The sequence below is a fragment of the Ochotona curzoniae genome, unplaced genomic scaffold (genome assembly GCF_017591425.1).
Source record: "Ochotona curzoniae isolate NIBS_2020 unplaced genomic scaffold, NIBS_Ocur_1.0 scaffold_3208, whole genome shotgun sequence".
In the NCBI taxonomy this organism is placed as follows: domain Eukaryota; kingdom Metazoa; phylum Chordata; class Mammalia; order Lagomorpha; family Ochotonidae; genus Ochotona; species Ochotona curzoniae.
The window spans coordinates 5197726-5210315 of NW_024467106.1; the positions used below are offsets into that span (position 1 = coordinate 5197726).

The 12590-nt window shown below is 55.9% G+C and overlaps 1 protein-coding gene across 1 annotated transcript; it reads right to left on the reverse strand.

Annotated features, from left to right (window-relative positions):
- Positions 1-1119: 1119 nt before the first annotated feature.
- On the reverse strand, positions 1120-10777 carry LCN2 (lipocalin 2). Its single transcript, XM_041004574.1, has 8 exons — positions 10289-10777; positions 3808-3985; positions 2839-2975; positions 2284-2363; positions 2042-2164; positions 1752-1853; positions 1442-1468; positions 1120-1311 (listed from the first exon to the last, which is right to left on the reverse strand). The coding sequence occupies exons 1-7, from the start codon at positions 10390-10392 to the stop codon at positions 1449-1451; spliced, it is 744 nt and encodes a 247-aa protein (XP_040860508.1). The 5' UTR covers positions 10393-10777; the 3' UTR covers positions 1120-1311; positions 1442-1448.
- Between the last annotated feature and the right edge of the window lie 1813 nt (positions 10778-12590).

Genomic DNA, 12590 nt, shown 5'->3' on the forward strand with positions numbered 1-12590 from the left:
GGGGCACTGGGGCTGGGAACCTGGGAGGGCTTGTTCCAGCTCTGGGCCAGTGCCACCCAGGCCTGTTTCTGCTTAAGTCAGGCTTACCCCTCCCCTCCTGTGAGTGCTGCTTACAGGATGGGAGATTGTGGCAGAGGGCAGTGTGGGTCTATCCATCAATGAAAACCTCAGATAAGGGGGACCCAGCTGGCAGCATCCCAACCCTTGCCAGCAAGGGTCCCTCCTGGTTTTAACCCCTAGCAGATGTGGGTTGCCTAAAATTGACAGTTTGGGGTTCTTTGGGAAGCTCACACATCCAGGGCCCCCAGGAGGCCAGAAGCCCCAGTGGTGCAGCCCAGGAATCTGGGGTGGCTCCTGCCCCTGAGCCAGCTGATGGGCTCTGGGCCAGCTGCCCTGACTGCCCCTGTCTGGCTGTGGCCACCCTGGGTATGGACATGGACCTAGCCCTTGCTTGGGTCTCGGGCTGCCACAGCCTCAGGTAAATTAGCCCTCGCCTCGTGCAGGATGAGTGAGGCTGTGTGCCTGTCTGCTGGGGGGTGAGGGGTGGGGGTAATCCCAGTCCCCCATCAAGGACCTCTGACCTAACAAAGGTGAAGAGGCTGGGAAGGGGGTTCCCGCTGATGGTGCAGACCTAGTGAGGCAACAGCTGCACCCCTTCCGGGGGCTCTGGAGGTGACTGAAGATGGGACATGTGGGGGTGAGGTGCAGCATCCTGACCAGGGGAAGGGAAGGCGGGGCCTGGGCCCGAGGGCCACCCCTGCTCGGCCTGGAGTGACCTCAGTCTGGGTGCAGCTCGCCTCATCCACTGTGCACCCTTCTTTGCCTGCCTGCATCCAGGGGATGCTAATAAGAGGCAGATAGCCCTGCCTGGGCCACTGCTGGGGGACAGGAAATGTGGATCCCTGTGGATTACCAGTGGACTGGGCACCCTCTGTAGGCAGCGGCAGGCTGCACCTGCTGGAGGTGACAGGCTGGAACCCTGAAGCCTTCCCCCTTATGATGATGTCATCACTCTGCGGCCGGAATCTCCCCCAGGGACCACAGACCTGGGTGTGATGCTGGTGTGAGCCTTCTCTCACCCAGTGCCCCAGGGGTAGAAGTACAGACTGGGGCGGGGGCTGGGAGCATGTGTTTATTTAGCAGACAGGTGAGGGTGGGGTGGGTTCCATTAGCAGGGCGGCGTGGGCAGCAGCTGTATGTGGAAGGGGCTCCTGGCCTCTCTCTCCTTGCTGGGATGGCAGGGAGGGAAGGGAGCAATCACCCTCATGTAGAGGCCAATGGCATGGAGGTGAGGCAGAGCATCGCAAGCACCTGTGAGGGAGATGGTGGGGGTGTGTAAAGCCAGCAGTGGTGATGGCGGGAGGGGGAGAGCAAAGGCAGCCCTGAGCCCCTGCCCTCTATGTCCCTGCCTCCCAGCAGCCCCCTGCCCAGCCATACTCACTGCCGACTCAATCATCAATGCACTGGCCTGGGGGGGTGGGGAGAGAAAGTGGGTAAGAACGGGAGGTCCTGGCTCCCAACCGCCAGGAGCCTTGCATGCCCTGGGGCTGCCACTGGTCCCACTGTGGAAGATCGGCCAGGGGAGGGAGTTCCCTTCAGGAATGGGACAGTAGGATGGTCCAGGCTGGGCCCCCAGGGATGGTAGAGACAAGGCCTAGGAACAGACTGTCCCTCATTCCCTCCACCCTTTCCCTGATAGGGACAGTCCCCAGGGTGCCCTCACCCCACCCTGGTCACTCAGCAGCCATTACCGATGGGGGCAGGGAAGACAATGTGGTTGTCGGTGAGGCCCAGGGACTTGGCGAAGCTGCTGAAACGCCCCCTGTGTTCAGGGCTCAGCTCCTTGGTCCTCCCTGTGGCCGAGATGGCCAGTAAGTGGCCAGAAACCAATCCGTGAACATTGGGGAAGGGAGGAGGGTGGGTGAAGCTTCAACCCCCCCCTCACAGGAAAACCTGGTGGCAAGACCACTCCCTCCCCGCTTCCCCTGCCCCTGCCCCTGCCCAGAGTGACTGTGGCTGTGGGGGGGCGGGGAAGACTCACCGTAGAGGACAATCTTGAAGAACTTCTTCTTATTTTTGTGCACCTTTCGGAAGAACACGATGGCAGATTGATTGTAGTCTGTGTTCACCACACGTACCAAATAGCTCTTAAGGGTAGGGTAACCTACAGGTGCAGACGAGGGGTCAGCCACACCCTGGCTCAGGGAGGAAATGGAGGCCTTGCTTCCCAGCCTGTCAGCACCGGCTTCTTTCCTACAGAATGGTATAGCCCCAGGGACTCACTCTTAATGTTGCCCAAGTTGAAGTGGCCAGGCTTGGAACCTGGGACGAAAGTTCTGACCCAGTGGTCACACTGCTGGTTCCTGTGGGGTTAAAAGCAGGGGAGAGTGGAGGGTCCTGGCTTAATCCTGCTGGGCCCAATCAGGGACACCCCATTCTCCACGCCCACCTATTCCTGGCTGGCCCTGCTGGGTCCCCCACACACACATCCAAGGGCCCGATGATGACTCAATCTACTCCTACTGAGGGCTCGGCCCCTTTAAGGCCACCTCCCTGGCAGCCCTCAAAGGAGAACCTGGGTGGGGCCTTAGGCTGGATCCAGTGTGCCCACTTGCATTCTAGGACACCCTATGGTCTCTGGCGGTGTGTCTGTCCCCCTCGCTGCCCTGTGCGTTTGTGTGGAAGGAACTTGGGGACATGGGTCTGATGAATCAGCAGCAGAAGGAACCAACAGGCATGGTCAGCGCTGAGCTGTATCCCTTGGTCCCGGCCACATCTCAGCCACTCTGTCTGTCCGTCTGTCTGCCAGTGAGAGCCATGGGAGATTGTAGCACTCACCTGAGCAGGGTGGAGGTGACGTTGTAGCTGCCGTCCTCCTTCAGTTCGTAGGTGGTGCTATACATCTGCTGATATTCTTGGTCACCGTTGTGGATATTATTGCCCGCCAGGCCTACAACGTACCACTTGCCCTGGAACTGCAGGGGGCTGATGGCAGGTGGAGCCCAGGCCCTGGCTCCCGGAGCCATGCTTCCTGCTCTGTCCCCACTGGCCTGTCTGAACAGCCCAGGCTGCAACCCAGATCTCTTCTTCTGCCTTTTAAATCCATATATTGATGGTCACATGACTTTATTAAAAAAGTATTCATTTATTTGTCAGGCAGAGTGACAAAGAGTGGCTGAGTGATCTTGTATCTGTTAGTTCACGCCCTAGATGGCCACAAGGGCTGGGACTGCTCCAGATTAAAGCCAGAAGCCTGGAACTCAAACCAGGTCAACCCACATGGTGGCAGGGCCCCAAGCGCTTGAGCCCTCCTCTGGTGCCTTCCTAGATGTACATGAGCAGGGAGCTAAATCAGAAGTGCAGTAGCTGGAACTCGAACCAGAGCTTCAATCTGTGATGCTGGCATTGCAGGAAGCAGCTTAACTTGCTGCTCCACCACACTGGCCCCTTGGAGCTCCTCTTAGCTGCTGAATGGGGCCCTAGGCTGGGCCTGCACTGCTAAGGCCCACAGGAGCCCTGGCAGGGACTACCCTGAGCCTGGCAGCAGCAGGGGCAACTTTGGGCAGGAGGTTGCTGGGCTTTTTTGGAGCCTGATGGGAGTGAACAAGTGTGGACTGGGAAAGTCTACAGCGGTGACACCCCGAGATAGGGTGGGTGGACAGGGAGATGGTGTGGAGCCTCGGTCAGAGGGACCTGGGGACAGGCCCAGGCAGAAGCCCATGTCTCCCCACAATCCCAAGACTCTTGCCTCCTCTTGCACTCTCTCTAGCCCCCAACCACTGCAGCTGGCCCCTCCGGGGCCCTTACCTGGTCACTCTGGAAGTTCTTCTGCACTTGGATCTTGTGTAGAGACGGGACAGGGATCAGGCGTGAAGATGGGGTAGGGTTCCTGGTGAGTTCTTGGGCCTGGGTGTGTAGGGCCCCCAGCAGGATGAGGCCCAGCCACAGGAGCCCAAGAGCCATGATGCCAGGACAGCTGCCAGGCCTGGTTCGTGAGAACAGGAGGAGGAAATGAAGGCAAGGTCAGTTTGTGCCCTCTTTATGGGCCCACCTGGCTGCCAGCCCCCACCAAGGTGGGGTGAACCAGACTTTGCCAAATCCAGGAAGGGTGAGGAAATTGCCAGAAACCAAGGCTGAAATGCTTGGCAAGATTTCTGCCCACCCCTACCACCGGCTCTCCCCCAAGGGGATTGAGCAAGAAAGAGAGGGGAAGTCACAGCAGGGGGCATTGGAGGGACTTTCCCAGGACCTTGGCAGGGACAGGGGCTCCCTCCTTCTGCAAACTGCTTGGCTCCATCTGGGGACCAGCAGTCCCCAATTTGGGTGAGCTGTCATCTCTGGCCCTGCCCCAGGACTCCCTGCTCAGCCTGAGCAACAGCTGGCAGGGTCTGCGTGCTACATCCCTTCACCTGCAGAGAGCTACTTCTGGGTTTCCCTGAGGGTCAGGGAAGTTCAAGGCCTCCACTCTGAGTCTAGTCCCAGACTCCTGCTGGAGCCTGCACTGGCCCTGGCCCCAGGTGAGATGGAAGAGAGGCTGCCTGGGTGTGGGCCCACCTTGAGTCACCCTCCCCTCTTCCAGGCCCTTTTTGCAGGCGTGCACACAGACATAGCTGACCCCCATCCCTGGGGACTAGACCTCTCCTATTAGTCTCAGGGTACAAGGGCCGGGCTGGCCGCTTGGGCCACAGTAATGTCAAGACCTCCGTCCCAGCTCACCGTGGAACCTGGGCAGGCAATTGGTAGGGTAGGCACCTGCTCTGGGAGGGGTGGGCTGGTGGGCATAAAGGTAGGCTCCACCTGCTGCTCTGGACACAGAAAGTGCAAAGACTTAACCTTGTTTGTAAGAGGTCATTGAGACTAAACATCCACCCTACCCACCCCCCATCAATAGCTGTAGCCTTAGGTCCATGAAACCTGATGACCCAGGCCTGGGATTCCAGAACTTTCCTGAGACAGTAGATTCTAGTCTTGACCTGGAGGGAAACCATTTCCTCATAGGAGGTCTAGCCATTGCGCATGGCTGCTGGCCCTGGGTAATGCCTCGCAGGGGTGGCTCACCTATGAGGGGCAGAGCTATCCCTGGGCCTGACCTAAGGCTGGAAGGAGGGTTTCACGGCCTCGGATGGATGGGACTGACACAACCCTCACTGACTCTCTCCACCTGCTGCTTGGGACCCGCAGCCTGAGCTCTGGGACAGTGTGTCCTGGGTGAGGTGGGGTGGGGTGGGGGCCTGAGCAGGTGCTTGGAGTCTCAATGAAGCCTTGCCTTTCCTGGGTGATGAAAGTGCAGGAAGTGAAGCTAAGAAAAGCTGCAAGGACGATGTGGCCACCAGGGTGTCCACGCCACCTCTGAGGCTCTCTTTAACCTTAAAAGGTATCCTTGAGTTTGTGGCATTAAATGTGGGGCACCCTGGGCCATGCAGCCTGTGGGGGAGGGGCAGTGCCCTGAATTTCCCCCACAAGGGGCTGCTGGTTGGAAGATTCCAGACTCTGAAAAGTGGCTAGTGCTTGCCACACAGGGCTGCGGGGTGCGATCTGAGCAGAGGGAGGGGCCAAGGGGGCTGGGGCTGCAACATGAGGATGCCAGGGCCAAGTACACCTGGGGTGATGGCCCCACCCTTACCTCCAACAGGCTTGAAGTGTCCCTGATTAAGTGACATTGCTAACGAGAGTCTCTTAGAAGAGCCCCATGGGCAGGAACAGGCAGCCCTGGTGAGCTGTGTGTGTCTTTCAGGAAGGTGGAGCAAGGGCAGGTTTTACAAGTGAGACCCTGGGCCCGGCGCAACAGCATAGTGGTTAAAGTCCTCACTTTGCGCGCGTGGGATCCCATATGGGCGCCAGTTCAAATCCTGTGGTTCTGCTTCCCATCCAGCTCCCTGCTTGTGGCCTGGGAAAGCAGTCGAGGATGGCCCAAAGCCTTGGGACCCTGCACCCACGTGGGAGACCTGGAAGAGGCTCCTGGCTCCTGGCTGCGGATCGGCTCAGCTCTGGCTTTTGCGTCTGCTTGGGGAGTGAACCATGAACAGAAGATCTTCTCTGTCTCTCCTCCTCTCTGTATATATGACTTTCCAATAAAAATAAACAAATCTTAAAAAAAAAAAAAGAAAGAAAGTGAGACCCTGGGAGGTGGGCAGATGCTATGTTGAAATGACAATCCTTGGCCACAAGAACCCCTGAGCTAAGGGGTATTCCTCAGTGGGGTAGACAGGTGCCGTCCCTGCAGAAGTGTTGTCTGTGGAAGGCCATGGTGATCTGGACCCTCACGGGGGCGGTGGCTCTGCCTGAGGCCCTAGTGACAATGAGCATGGCCTCCCTTGGTTCTTGTTAAATCTTCACACAGGGAATTTCATCTTGACATTGACAGTGTTCACCAGGCTCTCTGAGTGTTTTTTTTTTTTTAAGATTTATTTATTTTTATTGAAAAGTCAGACATACAAAGAGGAAGAGAGGCAGAGAGGAAGATCTTCCATCTTTTGATTCACTCCCCAAGTGGCTGCAATGGCTGGTGCTATGCCAATCTGAAGCCAGGAACCCAGAGCCTCTTCCAGATCTCTCATGTGGGTGCAGGGTCCCAAGGCTTTGGGCAGCCCTTGATTGCTTTCCCAGGCCACAAGCAGGGAGCTGGGTAGGAAGTGGGGCCGCTGAGATTAGAACCGGCATCCATATGGGATACTGGCACATGCAAGGCAAGGACTTTAGCCACTCGGCCGTGGTGCCGGGCCCTTGAGAGAGGCTACCCTGGGGACTTGTGTGCCTTCTCTGGTCCTATCTAATGGCTATGCAGTGGCCTCCAGGCTGGTCCTGTAAGGCAGCCTCCCTCACTGTGCCTCTGGGAGCTGGAAACCATTCTATGGGGTCCTCAACAAGCGATGGGGGAGGCTGTGGGGCCTGGCCCCGTTCTTGGGAGCTCCCGGGACTGGGCCTCCCAGTGCTGCTTGGGGCCTGTTTAGCAAACATGCAGGGGTTTTCTGTAATCAGAGTGGGAAACCTTGGCTGCTGGGGCATTGATCTGGCAGGTGGGTCTCCCTGCCCCCAGGGGACAGGCAGTGGCTAGCTTGACCTACGCCTCCTATGAAGGCAGGCAATGTTTTTAGACAGGTGCCTTTCAGGAATCCAGTGTGCCCCCTACCCCCGCCTGTGCCCTGTCTGGGTGTACACAGACAGACCCCCTGGGGTAGGGCCTGTGTGCAGGGGCTCACTGCTGGTTCTGAGTGCAGTCAGCTGCCTCCATGGGCTCCCAGCCCATCTCCCTAGCTTAGTGTCCCCTTGCTCTGCCTTTAATGATCGTTAAGTCAAGCTCCTACTAAAACGGCCAGGAGGGCTGGAGGCTGTGGTGCAGCCTCATGGGGTCACGTATATCAGCCAGAGCTCCAGCCAGAGGCCACTGCCCCTGGCCCACTTTGCCATAATCAAAACTCCCTGAGGAACAGGAATGTCGCTGACCAATGTGAGGATGGGGGACACTGTGGACCCACCTGGAAACCTGCCCAGAGCTGAATAAGTGCCTCTCAGCCCCACCCTTAGTCTATAAGACCCCAAGCCCCAGGGCTGGCACAGTGGCATAGCACGCTAATTCTCTGCCTGTTGGCTCTGGCATTCCATATGGCTGCTGGCTTCATGTCCCGACTGCTTCACTTATAATGCAGCTCTCTGCTTATGGCCTGGGCAACCAGCAGAGCAGGGCCCACATCCTCGGGCCCTGCACCCATATGGGAAGCCAGGATGAAACTCCTGGCTCCTGACTTCAGATCAGCTTATGAAAAGGAAAAAAAAAAATCTGTTTTTCAAATAAAAAGAAATCATTTTTTAAAATTAAAAGAACTTTTAAAAAGATGCATTTATTTTCATTAGAAAATCAGATCCACAAAGAGAAGGAGATACAGAGAGAAAGATGCTCCATCCGCTGGCCCATTCCCCAAGTGGCTGCAATGGCCAATGAGTGAATCCAAAACCAGGAGCCGGAGCTTCCCCTGTATTTCCCACTTGAGTGCAGGGTCCCACGGCCTGGGACCATCCTCCACTTACCTTGCAGGCCACAAGCAAGGAGCTGGATGGGAAGTGGGGCTGCCAGGATTAGAACCGGTGTCCATATGGGATCCCGGCATGTTCAAGGTGAGGACTTTAGCCACTAGGCTATCGTGCTGAGCCCAACAAATAAATCTTTTTTTTTTTTAAGATTTATTTATTTTATTGGAAAGTCAGATATACAGAGAGGAGGAGAGACAGAGAGGAAGATCTTCCATCCGATGATTCACTCCCCAAGTGAGCACAACGGCCAATGCTATACCGATCTGAAGCCAGGATCCAGGAATTTCTTCCAGGTCTCCTACGTGGGTGCAGGGTCCCAAAGCTTTGGGCTGTCTTCAACTGCTTTCCCAAGCCACAAGCAGGGAGCTGGATGGGAAGTGGAGCTGCCAGGATTTGAACTGGCACCCATATGGGACCCCGGCGCGTTCAAGGCGAGGACTTTAGCCGCTAGGCCACACCGCCGGGCCCGACAAATAAATCTTTAAGACCCACTTAATCCCAGCACATTTTGGAGCCTGATCTATACAGTGCGGCTGGATATATTTATTTGAAGGCAGGATTACAGATGAAGGGGGAGGGAGAAGCACCTCCACCTGCTGCTTCTTTCTCCAAATGGCTGCACCAGCCAGGGCTGGGCCAGGCTGAAGCCAGGAGGCAGGAACTCCATCCAGGTCTCCCACAAGAGCACTTGGGCTGTTGTCTGCTGCTTTCCCAGGTGCTCTAGCAAGGAGCTAGATGGAAAGTGGAGCAGCTCGAACCCAAACTGATGCTCATGTGAGTGGTGGTGGCTTAACCCATTGCACCACAGTTGGCCCCAAGCCTGGGATGAATCAGTGGCCACAGCTCCTTGCCATGTACTTCAATGTCCACCACTCCTGGCCAGTGACTACTGGCTGGCTGTGTAGACCCAGTTTTTGGCAGGTGCAGGCTGGACTCTCACCCCCAATGTCCCAGGAGTGGACCTTGGTTGACTTTTCTGCTTCCAGATGCATCTTTGGAACCCCTAGGCCCCACCTCATAGCCAGGGCTCCTGGCAGGGGGTGGAGGCACTCCTGTCCCTCCCACCTGGCAGTGATCAGCTGGGCGGAAACTTTGAAAAGCCACCCCTCCTGACATTACATTGGGTGGTAGGCGGGCAGGGGGAGACAAGCCCTGCTGCTTGAGTTCTGAACCCTGGACTACCTCCTGGTCCTGGTCCCCAGGTGCCTGACCTGGGTATGACCCTTATATGGATGCTCCCACATAGGTAAAGGGCATGCCACAACCATGACTCTGAGCAGTGGGAACAATGGGCACTGAACACACAGCACAGGCTTCTGTGTGGGCAGGGCCTCTGCCTGGCATGGTCTTGGTGCAAGACAGGACCTCCGTGTCTCCCAGCTCTGCATCCATCCCACCTCACTGTAGCCCCTGGCACCCAGGAGGCCCAGGAGAGGGGTATCCACTCCTGGGTAGTCCCCACGCCCTTGCTCCCCAGAGGCCATTGGCTGTGCCTCTGCTGGACACCTTCCAAGGTGGCTTGGGAGAGAAGACGAGGGTGGCCGCCTCTCTTTCATGCCCTGAGAGCCCAGCGTGGGCCAGGGGAGTGCCTAGCCAGAGGGTAGGGTGGTAGAGGCCAGAAGGGTTAAGGCAGCATCTGAGGACATCTGACAGGCGCCTGCTGGGGACTCTGAGGGGCTGGGAACCACCCGTCTGCCCCTCCACTCCCACTCATCGAAGGGTTGAGGGAGGACTCAGCTCTGACTTTCAGAGCAGGGTGGAGGTGGCTGCCCCTCAGAGGGAAGGGTCTTGGGCAAGGCTGTGGCAGGTAGCCAGGGCATGGCAAATGGGAAGCGTCATCCTCAGAAACCTTGGCCTTGGCCCGGGCATTGTCCCTCAGGGGTCCAGGTCAGAGGGGGCTGGGTTTGGACCCGAGATGAGGAAGGACTAGCCCCTGACTGCTTCCCAGGATTTGCAGCATCCCTAGGCCCGATCTTGATTGGTTTGCATTTTATTTGAAAAGCAGAGACTGATCTTCAATCTGCTGGTCCAGTCTCCAAATGGCTTCCCCTTCGTCCAGGTGTGGGAGCAGCAGGAAAGCTGGGATCAGAAGCAGAGCAGCTGGGATTTGAACCCATGCCAAGATGCTGGTGAGCCAGGAGGCAGCTGGCTCTGTCCCTGGGCCACACTTGCTTCACCTGGACGTTCCTATGCCCAGCGCCTTGTGCAAGCTGGTCAGACCGAGAATTTCCCAAATCATTAGATTTTCACAACTTATTACCACACGCTTGTTGTGTGCCAAGCAGTGCCTTCCAAAGGCCGGATGTCAGAAATCGGAAACTCAGCGTGCTCAGTGTGTGCCAAGTGCTTCACAGAAGGCGGCATGGGGCACAGTTAGTGCCCAGCCAGAGCCAGGGTCATCTCCCCACGTCATGATCCAGGATGGGGTGGGGGAGCTACCGGAAGAAGGGGAAAAACATGCAGGTCAGTCTGAGGTCAGAATACCCTCTGGTCCTAAGCTTAAAGTGCTGGTGGGCTCTAAAATCATCTGATTCTTGTGTCAGAAATTGGAAAGCAAAATCTCTATTCCAGCGTGTATTCATCCCGAGGCAGGAATGAGGATACATCACCGCCTGGAAGAAAATTCAGAGCTATGCCAAGACGAACACGGCTCGCTTGGTTTGCTGGGGAAGAGTCCCACACGTTTCACAAATTCACCTTCACAATTTTTTTTTGTTGGGGGGGTTGCAATGTTTGGCTTCACAGTTAAGACATTGGCTGGCTTCCTGCCAATGTGGGGGTGAGTGGTGATGGCTCAAGTGACTGGGGTGCCTGCCACCCTGTGGGGGCACCTTGAGTGAATGTTCAGCTCCTGACTCTGACCCAGCCTAATCCCTGCCGTAGGCATTTGGGACTGGGACCTGGCCCAGGTGCATGTGTCAAGTCTGTAGATTGGAGCTCTTTCACTCTGTTCCTTAGATAAATAACTAAAACAAATCAACAATAACCTCACCCAACTTTAACAGGGGGCACTGAATAAAACAGGTAAAAGAGGAACATAAAAGCCAGAATTTGAGTATTGATAAAAGACAAATAATATCACTAAGAAATGTTGAGGGGTAGGCATTGTGGCATCATGGGTTAAACTGCTATTTGTCATGCCTGTACCCTGTTTCAGAAGACCAGTGTGAGCTCCAGCTATTGTCCACTCTGGTCCAGTTCCCTGTTAAGGTACCTGCGGAAGCAGTGGACGATGGCAGTACCTGGGTTCCTGCTTCCATGTGGGAGTCCCCAAACGGAGTGCTTGGCGTGGGCTTGGGTCTGGCTTAACCCCAGCAGGGACAGGCATTTTGGGAGTGAGTGAATGGCTGGAAGATGTGTGTCTCTCCCTCTCTCTATCCCTCTGCTTTCCAAATAAATAGGGAAATAAGTGTTACATAAGAAAAAGGAAGGGGACAAAAAAAAACAACAAACAAAAAATTTGGAAGCATCTCTCCAGACGAGATTGACCAAGGCCCCAGCAAACAGCAGCAGGATGAAGAAGGGGCCGGAGGACAGATTTTATAGACGCTAAAACGAGGAGAGAATGCGCTCAGGGATGTAATGGGAAGCTCCCCAGCACAGCGCATCTCACCAAAATTGATGCGAGAACAGACGGTGTGAGCCACAGACATGGAATCCGCCACCAGCAAATCTTCCCCCGAAAACGCCAGCCAGGAGCCAGCGCGATTTGCTGTGTTTTCACTGATCCAGTGTGTATGCTCTAGGACAGTCTGCAGCTACAAAGCCTGCTGGAGACCCTGAACTGTCCCCCCACCCAGGATGTGTGCTGTCCCCCACCAACACGAGCAGCAGAGTCCACACCTTGCCCAGATGTCCTTTGTGACACCCTCAGATCCCATCCAGGATGCCACGTCATGCCCTGCCTCCTCTCACCGGGGCTGGCCCCTCAGATCGACTTTCCCGGCCTGGACAATCTTGGCCGTGTGGGATCTCTCCCGACAGTCTAGTGCATTTTCCATGATGTGACAGGCTTATGGATTTAAGGCAGGAAAGTCATGGGCATAAAGCACTCCTGGGCATCCAACTTGTGTCAGGATGGCTATATGGGTGTGGCTTTTGCTGCTGATGCTGGCCAGGTGTGCATGACAGGTGTCCCGTGGCTGTGGGAAGTTTGCTCCAGCTCCATTTACACAAGCTAGCCAGTTCTTCTGGATGGGAGGATGGTCTCTTCCCAGGATTTCTTCATCAGTCCTAATGACCTCAGACAGCACTCCTGAATGTTTGACACTTTGGGTTATAACCTAAGAAGACTTGACTGTGTTGATCAAATAGGTACACACACTTAAATTTTGAGAGCACCTAATAGCAACTTTGTGGCAGGTTTAGAGCACTGTGGTTAAGTTTTGAACTAAATGATGCCCATGCAGCCACCCCCACAATCAAGACAGGGAACATTATCTGTCATGCCACCCCCCCCCCCCGGCAAATTGTTCCTGCCTGCTGCTCTTGCCACCTGCAGGCAGTCCCCAACTTGTCTAGTGCACAGATGTAAACAGACATCAGCCTAACTCTCAGGGCAG